The 16,198-nt window shown below is 40.7% G+C and overlaps 1 protein-coding gene across 1 annotated transcript; it reads right to left on the reverse strand.

Annotated features, from left to right (window-relative positions):
* Positions 1 to 867: 867 nt before the first annotated feature.
* On the reverse strand, positions 868 to 15,400 carry Lgals3 (galectin 3). The gene is made up of 6 exons (XM_046461733.2): positions 15,265 to 15,400; positions 9,258 to 9,279; positions 7,860 to 8,276; positions 6,314 to 6,402; positions 3,942 to 4,107; positions 868 to 1,161 (listed from the first exon to the last, which is right to left on the reverse strand). The coding sequence occupies exons 2-6, from the start codon at positions 9,273 to 9,275 to the stop codon at positions 1,006 to 1,008; spliced, it is 846 nt and encodes a 281-aa protein (XP_046317689.1). The 5' UTR covers positions 9,276 to 9,279; positions 15,265 to 15,400; the 3' UTR covers positions 868 to 1,005.
* Between the last annotated feature and the right edge of the window lie 798 nt (positions 15,401 to 16,198).

The following is a 16,198-nucleotide window of genomic DNA, read 5'->3' on the forward strand; positions in this document are numbered from 1 at the left end:
ATTGATTCTAAGTGCCTTCCATCACAAACCTTGTATTCTACTCTGCTTCCCAGGACTCCTACCCTGTGATAATTACTAATTTAAATTATTTAAGAAGATGATATTGTCGAAATAATAATAGATAAAATAATGGTTTTCTGTAAGCTGAAGTAGTGAGAACTCATCCAGTTCCAAAATTTTTTGAATCTTCGGTTTTACTAGTAATAAGGAAGGGTAGAAAACATAAGAATATTCACATGGGAACAATTAAATTTTGCAAACTAAGATTTTTTTTTCTTCAAATCTGAAAATTTTATAAAAACCAAGACATGGAGATAGTCTCATTGTTTACAAGAGATAAAAAGGATTAAAAAGCAGTCAAAAGAAAATGTAGTCATGTGCAACATAATGACATTTTGGTCAGTGATAGTCTGAGATCTTGTGGCCCAGAAGATCATGATGAAGATGAATAATTCGGATTGCCTAGTGACTTAGCCCTTGAAATGGAGCACACCCTATTACTTGTTTGTGGTGATGCTAGTGTAAACAAACCTGCACTGCCAATTGTATAAAAGTATAGTATACTCAATTATGCATACTACATAATACTTTATAATAAGCAACTTTGTTAGATTCGTTTTTACTTTCTATTGTTATTTTTGAGTATATTCCTTCTACTTGTTAAAAAAATAAGGCCACTATAAGGCAATATGTGGGGTTAACACAGCAACCTCAAGTGCCTCATATTTACCTCGTTTCTTTCTCTTAAGTACATTAGCAAATATAGAAAACTCAGGAGCCCCTAAGACAGTATTAATATTGCTATGTATTTTTCCATTGTACATTATCTTTAATAAACTCCAATTAAATGACATGTAAGACAGGTAATTTAGCGTAAGAATATTTATTAAATGGATGCTTACAAGAAAGCTATTGGTGAATAAAGGTAAAATTTTTTCATATGAAACCTTTAAATGTGTAAAATTTAGACTCAATTTTATTTTTAAAGTATCTGCCCCTTCCAGATTATATCATAGCATGTGAAGCACTGGTGAGGTTTATGTCACCAGAAATTCCCAGTTTGCTGATTTCCCTGAGATTTTTCATCCGATGATTGTACTGTAGCAAGTGAGCGTCATTGACTGCAACCTTGAAGTGGTCAAGCTCAACCAGGACTTGTATCTGAAAAGGCACACACACAAATTGTCATGTGAGGTCATACTTATGTTAATTAGTGCAGTTTAGCCATTCCATGATGTGTGCATATTTCAAAACATGTGCATGAGAGAGAGAGATAGTTTTTGTCAATTTGAAATAAGAGGAATAATAGAAATATCCATTAATTTCAAACAAGTATAGCCTGAACTCAGGATGTTCAACATGTCATCTTTATCATTTGTAGACCCAATTAAGAAGATCCAGAGTTGCTGGGGTTGTGGCTCAGTGGTAGAGTGTTTGCCTTGCACATGTGAGGTACTGGGTTTGATCCTCAACACCACATAAAAATAAAAAAATAGATATTGTGTCCATCTATAACTAAAAAAAAATGTATTTAAAAAAATAGAAAAGATCCAGAGAAAGTAACTTTACAATAAAAATAAGTTCCAGATTATTTAAACAAAAAAGACAAAGCAACAAAATTGTTAGAAGAACCTAAATGAAACCATAAACGACAAGATTCATAATTTGCCTACATTAAACTTTTTAAGGTTTTGTAGCACTTAAAAAGAAAGACAGCCAGGCACAGGGATGCATGCTTATAATCTCAGTGGCTCAGGAGGCTGAGACAGGAGGATAGAGAGTTCAAAGTCAGCCTCAGCAAAAGCAAGATACTAACTTGGTGAGACCCTGTCTCCAAATAAAATACAAAATAGGGCTGGGGATGTGGCTCAGTAGTCGAGTGTCCCCAAGTGTAATCCTTGGTAGCAAAAGAAAATAAAATAAATAAAAAGTAAACACTGTAGTAGGAATCCCTTAACCAGTTTGGCAGGGTTAGGGGAAACTCAAATGATAGATATGCAATCTCACATCCTTTTGTAATCAGTAATTTGGCAATGCCTTATCCAAATTTTAAACATGTATATTCTTTGAATAAAGTTATTCTAGGAAAGAAAGATGTGTATGTAAGGGTAGTTATTACAGTATTTTGGTTAAATATTTTCAGGTTTATTCTTTAGCGTATTTCCATAGTCCAGATATTCATCAGTAGGGTACTGGTAAAATTCTCACATATTTAAACAATGAAATACTAGTAAGTAATAATATTGTGAAATGAAAAGCTGTCTACCACATGTAGACTGTGATCCTTGTCCCTGACCTTGAGCTTACAGTCTAGCCATTTTTATTGACTACAATCCTAACTCAGTGCTTCAGACTTTATAAATATATGTTGAAGCAGTTACTTAAAAATGTGAGCCAAGCATGGTGGCACACACCTGTAATCCCAGCAACCAGGAGGCTGAGACAGGAGGATCAAAAGTTCAAAGCCAATAAAGAAATATAAAATTATGAAAAATTGCAGGAAAATGGATAGAACTAGAGACCACTGTGTTAAGAGAAATAAACTCAGAAGGTTAAGTGTTGTAATTTCTCTCTCATGCAGAAGCTGGAGAGGGAAAAAAAAAAAAGGAAAAACAGTGTGAATCTCATAAAAATCAAAGGGAGATGAGTAGAAGAAAGGGAACAAGGTGTGGGTGTTGGGGATGGAGGAGAAGTTCTAAGGGAGTGATTGTCCAAATTATATTTTTGTAGTGTGTGTTGTGTGCATGTACAAATATGTAACAACAAACCCCATCGGTACACAATACAACCATAATGCACTTATTAAAAAATGGAAAAAATTTGAAGTCCAGACTGGGCAACTTAGCTTGTCCCTGTCTCAGAATATAGGGCTGGGGATGTAGCCCAGTGATACCACATCCCTGGGCTCAATCCCAAGCACTGCATAAATAAATATTGAAAATGTGTTGTATTGGGCTAGGGTTGTAGCTCAGTGGTAGAGCACACATGAGGCACTGGGTTCGATCCCTAGCACTACATAAAATACTGGAATGATACCAAATTTAATCCTCTGTGAGGATAGGAGACTTTTTAAGTTAAACATCTACAAATTTTTATTTTCATAAAACATGTATATTGATATTTATTTTATTTGGTACTGGGGATTGATTCCGAGTATTTAACCACTGAGCCACATCCTCATTCCTTTTTTTATTTTTTATTTTGAAACAGGGTCTCAATAAGTTGTTCATGGCCTTGCTAATTGCTGAGGCTGGCTTTGAACTTGTGATCCTCCTGCCTCAGCCTCCTGAGCCACTGGGATTACAGGCATGCATCACCATACCCAGCTAAGCATATTGATTTTTAGAATTAAAAAAGAACATTTCATTTCTTCTTCTTTTTTTTTTTTTTTTTTTTTTGTTTTTGTTTTTCCTTTTGGTACTGCAGGTTGAGAGAAGCTGAGGTACCCAGGGGTGCTCAACCACTGAACTACATCCCCAGCCCTTTTGTTTTATATTTTATTAGAGACAGGGTCTCACTAAGTTGCTGAGACTGGCTTTGAACTCTTGATCCTTCTGCCTCAGCCTCCCGAGCCACTGGGATTACAGGCATGTGCCACCGCACATGGTGAACATTTCCTTTTGATTTTATGCCAACCATATTGTTTTAGGGAAATAACTGACATAAAGACTTTCTGCCATTTTTTATTAATTTCTAGAAAATCTTTAGCTTGCAGTGAGGGTGGGTGGCAACTGTGATGATGGTGAAATGCCTGCAAAGAATTAGGGAATGTCTCACTCTCAGCCATTTTCTTAGCCTGCGAAGTCTAAAGGTAGGGAGGAGACAGGCTGGTTTGGTGCCTCAGGACAGCTGGTAAAAATTCATTTCAATGTGCTGTGGTTTTAGAGTGACTCCCCATGAGAAATACATATTATTAATATATAATAGTAGCAACCACTTACTTTGAATGGTTTACCACTTTCAAATGGGAAAACCGACTGTCTTTCCTCCTTTCCCCATGTATTATCCAGCTTTGTATTGCATACAATGACTTTCCTGTTGTTTTCATTGAAACGTGGGTTAAAGTGGAAGGCAACATCATTCCCTCTCTTGAAGTCTAAAGCAATTCTGTTTTAAACCAAAGACCAGAGTTATTAAAATGATCAAAATTGCATTTTTTATCACGTGAAGAGCATATAAGTTTCTAAAAAGCCAATTATTTTATAATACATAGGAAATTTTTCTGAATAGAAGCAAACAAGCCAGAGAATGGGTTCAAACTAGGAAGTACACTAATCCCCAAATTTATTTACTGTCAAAATCTTAAAGTCAGCAAGGCATGTGTGTGTGTGTGTGTGTGCGCGCGCATGTGCATATTACCTTAGTGTCCTTGGTCCCATATTCCCATTCAGCTGTAATCCCCTCCTTACAGACTCATTCATGAGAACCCTTCAGGGTTTCCTTATACAGGTTTAGAACCACTTTGAAAACACTATGCCTGAACAGATAGTATTGGTTCTCTCTTACCTGCACTGCCAGGTTGCTTCTAATATTTGTTAAAGGCAAGTCAGCTAAAATACTTGGCTTCCTTGTGGTTAGTCAGAAACCTACTTCCTCTAAAACAGCAAGAATGATATACTGTAGTTGCTAAATTGTAAAGCTATGACAAAAAAACAACGTTGCATACTCCGTGATGAAAGGTGGAACTAATGAAAGTGCTAGTTGAACTTTTTGACTCTTTTTCTTCTTAGATGGTAATGCAAATACAAGTTTCTTTATTAAAAGATCAAGCCTACTCCTGAGTTTTTCAAGGTTTTTCCATAGAGCATCAGGAATCAGCTGGTGTTTTTAAATAAGGTTTGTGCTCTAGATTGATGGATTCTCTGGGAATTTTGAATCCCTCAGCCAGTCACATTCAACCACAATTTACAATTTACAAGGGAAAATGGCAATAGAATTTGTATTTGACTAAATATTCAATGGCTCTGTTTTCAGTGAAAAGGAAGATACTGTCAACTCTGTCAAGCACTTTTTTTTTTCATGTAGTTCCTCACAGAATTTGCAGGACCAAGCTGCAATTTTTTTTTTCATTTACTGCCATTAACCATTTTAATCAGAATCAGTTTTGATCAACCATGGTCTCAGTATACATCTCTAGTATTACTGCAACTAAACTTCCCATTGCAATGACGAACTGAGGCAAGGATACTGTGTGGTTCTCTGTGTTTGGGGTTACTGGAGGAGGAAAACAGATACCAACAAATCATGGGTACCACATGCACAGGAAGGTGTGCTAGACTCTGTTACCTTGGGAAGCAACATGTATAAGGACATAGGCATACAGTAATTTACTGCCAAACAAGTTTCTTTGTGTGAGGAAAGGTTGACCTTAGAGATGCTGTCTAGGTGTGTAAAAAGAAAGATTGGCTTAGGGTAGATACTTCCATGCAGAACCAGAGGAGGCTGGCTGGAGGAAAAACCAGGGGGCTATGTGAATGTAAAATTATCCAATTAGAACATGTGCTCATCTGGTGACAGGATGTGGCTTTCATTGATTCCCCAGCAATAAATTGACAGATAACTCAGGTTATTTATGGATAAATAAATAATCTTCTTGAAGAAGCCTGTGACATGATTTGAATGCATACCTTTTGTGTACTGCCTATAAGACTTAGAGATGCAGCTCACCAATGGCTGGAGGAGCTTTAATGGCACTAACTTCAGGGACAGGTTTAGGGGATGGCTTTAGGACCTTTTCAGCCTCTTCATACTGTATGTAAGTTTAACCAGCACCAGTGGTGACAACCAGGGCCAGGCAGCCATGGCAACCATAAACCAGCATGAATTTTCCTAAATTAGCTCAATAAAACCTTACTCCATCCTAGCCTACCTCAGCCTACATCCTAGCCAAACCAGTTCCAATGACAAAGGTTGTTTTATTTTGGTGAAGTTGTCAATGGATAGAATCTTTTCAAACCTTTTAACAGTGTTTACTCAGAAGACTGAGGTTCCCAGGCTTGCCACTTATCTATAGGACATGAGCATTGGTTTTATTTGTAAAAGAGGTAGCATTGTTCCTTGTCCTGCCTTCAACTGTGAAAATTAAATGATACAATGAATACCAAAACACAGATTAGGGTGTGTTACCGTTTACAGTGAATGACCCTGACACTTAAAAAAAATTATTTGGGAACATATATTGAATATGAGATAATCCCATATGACAGTATAGCCAAGATCCTGAACATGTAATTTTGGAAATATCATTAAAATTTAGAATATATCATTCTATATTCAAAAATGAATCAACAGATAGGTCAAGTTGCCTCTTTACCTGTTTGCATTGGGCTTCACAGTACCCATAATTGTTATCAGCATGCGAGGCATGACTCCTCCTGGCAGGGGCAGCTCATAAGGCACAGTCTGGGAAAGAACAAGTATATGTGTGTCAACAGTCATTTTTCTTGGGGAAAGAAAAAAAATATAGCTAAAGTTCAGTCACAATTAGTATTTGTGAACAATACAGCCCCAGTTTAGGCCATCTGTTCTGACTTTCAGGCTGCCTTGCCCCGGGGCTAGAGAAATAAGCTTCCCTCTTAGAACACTCCGAGGGCTATTTCAATCCACACCTCATTCACACAGACTAATTTCTGGAAAAGCTTAAGTTCTGTCTGTGGGATGAACACTTAGACAGTTCATTCCACAGATGTGTATTCTCCATCCATGTTCAAGATGCCATGAATATCCCTGAAACTCAATCTGTGGCCTCTTCTCTCCCTTTATAACATTTTCCCCTGGGTTCAACTACCACATGAAGCTTTCACCTCTAGCCTGATCTTCACTAGCTCTGCATTTCCTCCTACCTGGCATTGCTACTAGAGCCTCAAGTCCAGCAAGTGTGAACGGAAAGTGTCTCCCCTGCCTTCTCCCATCCATCAGTTTCTCTTCCTGAGTTCCCAGTTGGGGCTAAAGCTTTGCTGATGTTCTAGTTGTCCAGCCTTGAAAGCCAGAGTCCTGACTCCTAAGACTTAATAGGTCCTGGAAGCTCTTCTCTGCAGTCTCTCATATATGCCTGTCTCCACAGCCTTCAAGTCTCCTGCCTGCCTGCTCTTGACTGACCCTGTGCCAGGCACTGCCCTGTACTACCCACTGTCCCCACATCTTCTCTGAGCTTTCCTCCAAACTGTTCCAGAAGAAGACGGCGCTGCCTTGAGCCATCTTCTCCAAAGTCACATCCAACACTGTTGGATAGCTCTTTCTTCATTTAGATCTTCTCTTTCAACTAGACTATCAATTTGCAAGGGAAATATCCATGACTGAGTGTACCTGGATTCCTTGAGTTATGTATTCATTTGGAACTCACTTGTTAAAATGTATTTTAATCTGCATGAAAATTCAAACCTTATATCAGAATTATCTTTAAGAGGTTTTTCAAAACCAGATTACCTTGGTTCCCCTACATGTTCCTTCAGTGACCCTGGGCAAATTATATAACTTTTCCTTTGCCCCATTTCGTCATGCATAAAATGAGGGTAATAACAGTATGGTATGGGGTGGTTTTGGGGTTAAATAATATAGATGCATACCAATGGCATGGCATTCTTTCTCTCAATCCTACTAAAAAGCACAAGCTTTTGAATCAACATTACTACAATCCTAACTTGATTTATATTAAAAGCAGCTTTATAATGCCTTAAAAAGGTGTTTTACCTTCACTTTATACTAACAGTACAAAATAAATGCAATATGAACACTTGTTTTTTTCTACCAAATCAACACACACCAGTAGCTGGTTTTCAGAATGTGGCTGTAAGCTGAAGGTATATAGTTTCCCTGAGCCCTCTGCACATCAATTCCATGACAGAGTTACTCCATCTTACCAGTGGTCCAGCAGGGGTGCCATAGGGGCCAGCAGCAGCAGGGTAGGCTCCAGGAGCACTTGGCTGTCCTGGAGGTGGGTAGGCCCCAGGCCCACCTGGTTGCCCTGGGTAGGCTCCAGGTGCCTGAGGTCCAGGATAAGGTCCAGGTGCAGTTGGGCCAGGGTAGGTACCAGGAGGTGCCTGTCCAGGGTAGGCACCAGGAGGTGCCTGTCCAGGATAGGGCCCCGGAGGTGTCTGCCCTGGGTAGGCTCCAGGTGGTGCCTGTCCAGGGTAGGGCCCTGGAGGTGCCTGCCCGGGATAGGCCCCAGGATAAGAGGCTCCTGGGTAGCCCCCTGCTCCAGCCCCAGGCTGGTTCCCCCATGCACCAGGCCATCCTTGAGGGTTTGGGTTTCCAGACCCAGATAAGGCATCATTAAGCTGAAAAGAAAGACATAAACAATTACAAGATACAAAATATTCATGAAAACAGATTTTTCAGAAAAACAAGCATGTGATCTAAGAAGTAGAGAAATATGGGAAAGGTACAAAATTAATTATCAATAAATTTTCCCCACCTATTAATAGTTTTGAGTTCCAAAGACTAAAATTAGACGTTGGGATTCTATATGTTTCTTCACTTTTTCTAGCCACCCATCATCTCAGTTTTTTGTAATTTGCTGAAGTCAGGAGGTAGCTCTCCTTGATCTACAAACACATGCTTTTTTCTTTATTTTATGTATGTATGTATGTATGTACTTATTTACTGCAGTACTGGGGATCAAACTCAGAGCCTGGGGCACAAAAGGCAAGTATAGTATTTCTTTCTTTTTTTTTTTTTTTTTTTTTTTTTTTTCATTTTAAAGAGAGAGAGAATTTTTTAATATTTATTTTTTAGTTCTCGGCGGACACAACATCTTTGTTTGTATGTGGTGCTGAGGATCAAACCCGGGCTGCACGCATGCCAGGTAAGCACACTACCGCCTGAGCCACATCCCCCGCAAGTATAGTATTTCACCACTGAGCTACATCCTCTGCACCACCACCCTTTATTTATTTACTCATTGATTGATTGAGACAGGATTTTGTTAAGTTGCCAGGATGGCCTCAAACTTTTGATTCTCTTGTGTCAGTCTCTGGAGCACAAGCTTTTGAATCAACATGAGAAACCAATCTCAAACATGAGGATGCTCAGATTGGGCTGCACTTCCTGGTGCTTCTAGCAGGGTGAGTGACTGTTGCAGACTCACAGGCTTCTGCCTGGCTTTCTTCCCCCAAACTGCTGCTGAAAAAACAAGCTAACAGGCCCTCAGTGGAAACAGTGTAGTCGGACAGTGAGAAGGGAAAGTCTGGTGGTAAAAATGAAACCCTACACCTATGTGAATGTGTATGAAGCTAAGAAAACTGACATGAAGCACTTACCGAAAAACTGTCTGCCATTTTCCTGAGGAGAAAAGAGAGAGAGAGTGTGTTGTTATCACTGGACTCACTAATTTCCCTAAGATTTAACTTCCTGAATACTTCATGGGCAGTTCTACTCAATCTATAGGTATATTGCCTAAGTCAACAGTGCCAAACCATAAAAACAGTAATGGGTGGGGATGCTTTCCAGCTACATTACTAAACCCTATTTATTCAAATTCAAACTTGGATCACATTAGCTTGTGTTCTGAAATCTGAGAGTAAGAGGACATACAATGCACGAGGGAGAAGGAGCAGGAAGAAAATGTTCTGCCTTTTTTCTAGGTAAATAATTAAAATAGTCATGGTTTGTCCTGAGCCTCCATCACTCTCCTTCGTGCCCTCTCTCCACTACCCCTCACAAAGGGCTTAGTTGTTGGTATGACTTAAGTCCCCTTTTCTTCCCTCTGACAGCCCCATACCCTAGTGAGATCTGAAAAACAGCTCTACCTGCTGCTTGATTATTTATTCCATCACTGGAGCACATTGATGCCTGCTCCAGGTCAGGCACTGTGCAGGCTCCTATCTGGATGTTCAGATGAACAGGCCAGGATCTGTATGGCAAAGGGCCCACAGTCCAGCTGGGCAGGCAGACGTAGGCAAATACAAAAGAATAAGTGATCCATGCTGTCAGGCCATATGCTGTGGGAATGCAAACCTGGGAAGCTAACTTCGGAGCAGGGAAGGGAACATAGTATTTGAACTAAGCCTTGAAGGATAGTGACATTTATTTGGAAGTGCTTTTTTCTTTTCTTTTTTCCAAGGTACGTGTATTCCAAATAAAATCTTGGGCACTATAACAAACCAAGGTGAAGAAACTCAACAAAACAATGTGGAGAAAAACATTTTGGGGGCTAGGGATGTGGCTCAAGCGGTAGCACACTCGCCTGGCATGCGTGCGGCCCGGGTTTGATCCTCAGCACCACATACAAACAAAAATGTTGTGTCTGCCGAAAAACTAAAAATAAATAAATAAATATTTAAAAATTCTCTCTCTCTCTCTAAAAAAAAAAAAGAAAAAGAAAAACATTTTGGAGTGGGAACTGTCAAACAAGGTTTGTCATGCTCAAAGCTGCCACAGGGCTGGAGAAAATTTACTGCTCCCTCCTGCTCCTTCCCCTGAACCAAGTCTCCAAAAGCACAAGGTGCTTCACACCTGCTCCTGCTATAGCTGCTTCCATTCTGCAGGGCAGTTGAAGGGTAGCCCAGAACTCCTGCATCCTGGGTGACTTCTTTCTAAGCTCAGGATAAACTGTGTCATAGTCAAAATTACCCAGACTTATAAACAACTAGAATCTCTTCTTCCTTTATTTGTTTACTTGTGTTAATTACTCATTTTAAAGAAATGACATGGTCCCAAAAGGGATTCAGTAAATGACAACTACATGATAGGTCCTAAAAATGCGTGATATTAAAATTCTCTGCAAAAAAAAAAAAAAAGGCATAGCTCCTCCTAGGACTTAATATGTACTTCATTTACATACACAAGATGTATTTATACTACTGTTATTTATATCACTCTCAGACATTACCTTTTACTAATTTTTTTCCCATCTCTTTTACCCTGGTTATTCTCCAACTTATTTAGAATCAGGTTATGACCATGCCCATCTCCCATGGTGGAAAACTACCAGCAGTTTGACAGGAAAATCACAGTGACTCCTAGAGCTTACTATTCCTTCCCCACCTTGTATTTCCTATTGAACTTAAACTTCTAGAGCAAAAGTGGGAAGCTCCTATGCTTGTGTGCCTTTCCCCCACAAGACTGTCACAATACTGTATAGGAAACTGTGCTGCCACCACTGGAGGAACTTGAGGGAAGAGTGGTTACAGAAAAGAAAAAGAAAGCAAATTACTTAAGAAAATAAAGCCTCTCTCATTTTGGACACTGGTAGAAAACAATCTTGAACTTCAAGGTGGGCAGAGAGCTTAGCATCCTTTGATCGCACACCCTTTTCCACCCATGAACAATGTACCAAAGACTCAGCAATAATTTTTATAAGCATTTGGTTTCTTTGAAATGTCCCCCACTGCACAGGAACTTATGTTCAATCTCATATTACTGTCACTTCAGATAGACATTTTGTGGCACAGTGTGATCCTGTGCATTTAGGCTATTTAGCCACATTTCTGGCTTCAATCTATAAGATGTCAGTAGCACACCACCCTACAATTTGTAATAACCCAAAGTGTCTTCAGACCTTGCCAAATATCCCTTTGGGCAAAGCCATGCCTAGCTGAGAACCACCAATCTAGACTGTCAGCATGCGAATCCCTATGTAAATGTACATACTCACATCAATAAAAACCAACCAGGGAGTTTCAGTTGCACAAATTAAAGTTTCTATTGGTATCATGTGCCTCATAGGTGCCTTATTAATATAACTCTGATCAAATTAAGATGACTGTAAAGACTGATGAAGGCCAGAAACTCAAAGGGGCCATTTCCATACTTAGCATTTATTCCACCCAAAACCTGCTCAAATCTGTTTAGTTTATTTTCCAATCTGACCAAATGCAATTTGAGGAACACAACAGAGTTCACTGTATTTTCACTGTGTTTCACGTATGCCTTGGATGACAGTTTGGACTGTGTTGTGACACATTCCTCTGACACATTAGAATAATGACACTGCATTTGTGTGGGGCTTCTCAGAATGCAAAGCATTTTCCACATACCTTATCTATTTGATTCTGTTAAGCTCATGAGGATTACAGGAAGAAATTAATATTCCCACTGTAAAGCAAGGAAATAGGTCCACAGAGTCAACCTGTCATTGACAGGTCAGGAACCAGGGCCCAAGTCTCCTGACTCCTAATTTAGGCTCATTCTACACTAATTCAAAACCTTGCACCTTGAAAGTTTATAGCTGTTTGAAAGTATTAATGACTTCACCAAGAAATTAATTCTCTGGTCTATTCAACCAGAACTACAGAGCATGCTGAAATTCTAATTGAACTGAAAACAAGATTGTGTTTTTGTCAGAAAACTAACTGGATGACTAATTCAGCACACAGTAATATTTAATAAAAGGATGCCATTTTGCATAGTCACTGTGCTAATTATATCCACACTTTAGCCAATAAGTTGTACTTTTCCAAAAACTAGTTATGCACTATTTGGATTATGCCAACTCCCAACCATTCAGATCTCCTATTTGAAAATGATTATAACTGGTGTTCTTCTGAAGTCAAGATTAGTAACATCAGAACTTAGGGAGGGGGAAAAAAAGGATCTCTTATTACAAGTATTTTCCTTGTCTAGAAAATTTCTTTTTTTTTTTAAAGGTGAGTAGTTTATATAAAGAGAGATGCATACGATCAAATGTTTTTTAAAAAAATCTTCCTACTCTGCAGAAGTATAGATATGTGAACTCCATCCTGATTCTTCTAGTCTCAGAGAATTTTGAGGTGCAGGGGAGCAGAGGGAACTTTATCAAAGATGAACAATTACAGAAATACTACCTGGATCTCCACATTTGAAAATACCAACAGTAAGAAGCTCAGTATAATTTTGGAATAAGAAATTTAAACATGAGTCAGAAAACAGACCGTTTTAATTAGCTGTTAATTGGTAGCTCTTCCCTTTAATAAAGAGTAGTTAGTCACTGCACATTACTCTTCTAGGCCCACCTAGCAATCAATCCAGTTGTCTGGGTTCCCAGGAACACTTAAAATTTCTCCTCATAAGGTTCCTGTCTGCCGCTTTGGTGGCACTCAGTGAGACCTTGTCTCTAAGTAAAATACAAAATAGGGCTGGGTATGTGGCTCAGTGGTTGAGTGCCTCTGAGTTCAATGCCCATTACACACCCAACAAAAAAATTTAAAAATTAAGGCTCCTGTCTTTAAACAAGCTGTAATGAAGTAGACTTTGGAGGTATTTCCTCAGAGCTCCCAGGCATTCCCAACTCTCCTAGAACCCACATGAGGCTGTCTACCTCCTGCCCTTGCTGAGACTGAGTGGGTAACTCTGAGATGCTGAGTTAGGAGAAAGAAGACCTGCCCTTTCCTAAGGTTTCTTTCTCGTCATAGTTCCTGAGCACTAAGGAAGGTAAAGTTACTTTGTGCTTCTCAGTTACTGATTTTTTTTCCCCTTTGGAAAAGCTGGAGAGCAGTCAATGGCAAACACATGACCCTTAGTCACCAGCAAACTTGAAGCATACAGCATGCATTATCCTCCTCAGTTAGCCACTCAATTTAATGAGAACCAGTTCTGGCACCAAGAGCCAGTGTCTTAAACAATCACAGGAAAGAAAAGCAAGGTTGTGGATGAGTTACTGGTAGTTTCAGGTACATAAGTACTTACAAGTCAATTGGTAGGTAAGGTCAACATTAGATTCTCAAGTTATACTTTATGAATATAGGTTTCTCTTGCAGTGACGATTTCAAGTCTGGCTAATGAAGATTCCAAGCAATGAAGGTTCTAGGTTCAGCTTTGTGTGTAACTTAGATTTTTCTAAGCTCCAAATATTCAAAGGCCCATCATCAAACTTCTCCCCAGAATATGGATAAGTGCTCATTTCAAATGTAACCTTCCAAATTATGAATTTAGGAAATAGCTCCAATTCCCCTAAGATCAAGGAGAATGCATGACCATCCTTGGAATGAAAGATTCTACTTTAAAAGGACTCAAAATCAGTATCTAGAAAGGAGACTTAATGGCAGAAAAGTAAGTCATTATTATTAAATTTTAATTTTCACGGAAACACATAGTTTCCTAACATGAAAAGTTTATGAAATTGAGGCAAGCAAGTTACAAAACTGTTAGTTGGTGAAAGTTTTTTTCATGCTCTGGGCCCACCTATGTGTTTAATTTTATCATTATCATTTTTGTTAGAGTTAACTCAACCTAACTTCCATTCCTTTCCAGGATTCTGGAAACAGACTGAGGTCCAGGTATTCTCATTGTCTAGCAACCCAACTCCAAGGAGTCACTTTACAAATATTCCACAGTGTCTGCAATAGGTATCCATGTCCTTAAGGACTGGGCTGACACATAACTCACAGGCCTTAATTCATGTCTCCCTTACTCCCTGGCATTAAGTACCTACTCCTCAGAATGCAAGCAGTTTAAGTTTTCAGATGAGCAAATAATAATTCAGAATAAATCCTCACACTCATTTTACAAGCCCCCAGCTAGACTTTTGCACCCCGGAACCCATATCTTGCCACACCCAACACATCCTCAGCACCCTTTTGAGATGATTATTGCCCATATTAGCCAGTCTGAGCAGGGATGAGTCACTTGATTTAACAAACGCTTAAAGGTTTCAGTCTTTGCTAAGTCAGGCACAGATCCACTTGGGCTTTGGGGCAGCATCATTTTCTGTGGGGTCAGATTTCAAAGAGAGGCTGCAGGCCTTGCCACTGCTGGAAGAACTCATTTGCATCCACAGCAATATCTCCTGCAGATGAAAGCTCAGCAGATGCCCCAAAGTGGCCTGGTCAGCCAAGTCAGGGGTCCCACAAGACCTACAGAGCCCCCAGGAAGGTACCTCATGCACCGGGAAGGGAGAGCCTGTTCATAACACCAAGCTAGAAGGAGCCGTTCAGTTTGATGACCCATCGCACCCACCACTCCCCCGCGCTGGGACCTAGCGGACTGGCAGGCGGCTCATTGTGGGTTAGGGCTTACTCTACACGCAAAGCACGGCTGGCAGAGGGTGGGACCATAGCTTCCACTGTGCGGCAGCGCAGAGAGTGCCCAGTGCCTGACGTCCTCACTGCCCCAGGGCTAGGTGTATGCGAGTCCAGTAGGGAGTTGCTAACTTTCCCCAGGTCTCAGACCCCGGAAGAATCAACAGTTATGGATCGGTGCCCAGAACTATGCCCACGCTCGGCTCCGGGCTGGCATAGCGCGGGCTGCCCGGCTCTCTACGCTCGCCGGTCACCAGCAGCCAAGCCCCGTGAGCGCTCCGGAGCCTCTGCCCTGTCGGCAGGTGCGGTCTCCCGCGCCCACGCAGCTCACCCTTGTCTTGCGTCTCTCTTGCTCTCTCCGGGTGGCTCCTGGCGAGGTGGTGCGGGCGCTGGCGGCGGGGCGGTGGCTCTGCCTTCAAATACCCCTGGCCCGCCTGGCCCGCCCTCCCGGGGCGGGGCAGTGCCCCGGCGCACCCCGGCCTCTCCCAAGGGATGGGAGGACCAGCCCTGCGCCCACAGGACAAACAGAGCCGCCGCTCCAGGGGCGCGGTCTTGACACAGGGAGGAGAGAGGCCGCGGGGACCCTACCTCTCTCCCTATCACCAGATTCCTAAGAGGAACATCCCTTAACTCCGCGAAGCTGCTCTTAGTGCGTGCTGCTTTGGGGGGTTCTGCTTGCTCGTTGTAACCCTATTGACTTATTTTCCGTCCAGGCGCAGGCAATCTCATCCCGTTTCCATTTCCTTTACCCGAAGCCTACCCCAGAAGGGCAAGGTGACTTGTTTCCTGAGGAACGAGGGTGTGTCCCTGTCTAAAATATGGATGAGAACTCCTATGTTTCCGGCTTTGCATTCCTTTCCATTCTGAACTGTACTGTGCGTGGACACCTTTGACTGACATTCCTAAATGGTTTGGTGTTCGCTTCCTGATGCACCCTCAGCATCTGCTCAGGATGTGGTACAAAGCAGGTTCTCAGTAAATGTTTGTCGAATGAATGAATGAACAAACCAATTACTTCCTTCCTAGGAAGTCTGTTTTCTCGAAGACTAGGGGAGAGTCCTGCAAAGCAGGGAACAATTAAGTAAAAAGTAGCTTTGGTAAGGGAAGGAATAGGACAAAGCTATGCTGTGTGAAAGGTTGTTTGCAAGAAAGCTGATATTTAGCTGGATAAAAACTGAGTAAGATGGTTAAGGATGTCCAAGATAGATTTTTTTTTGTTTAGATAATAATAATAATAGCTAATATTCTTCAAGTATTTAATGTGC

Source organism: Marmota monax, unplaced genomic scaffold (genome assembly GCF_021218885.2).
Source record: "Marmota monax isolate L192 unplaced genomic scaffold, Marmota_monax_Labrador192_F-V1.1 WCK01_AAM20220418_F8-fsc00001, whole genome shotgun sequence".
Taxonomy (NCBI): Eukaryota; Metazoa; Chordata; class Mammalia; order Rodentia; family Sciuridae; genus Marmota; species Marmota monax.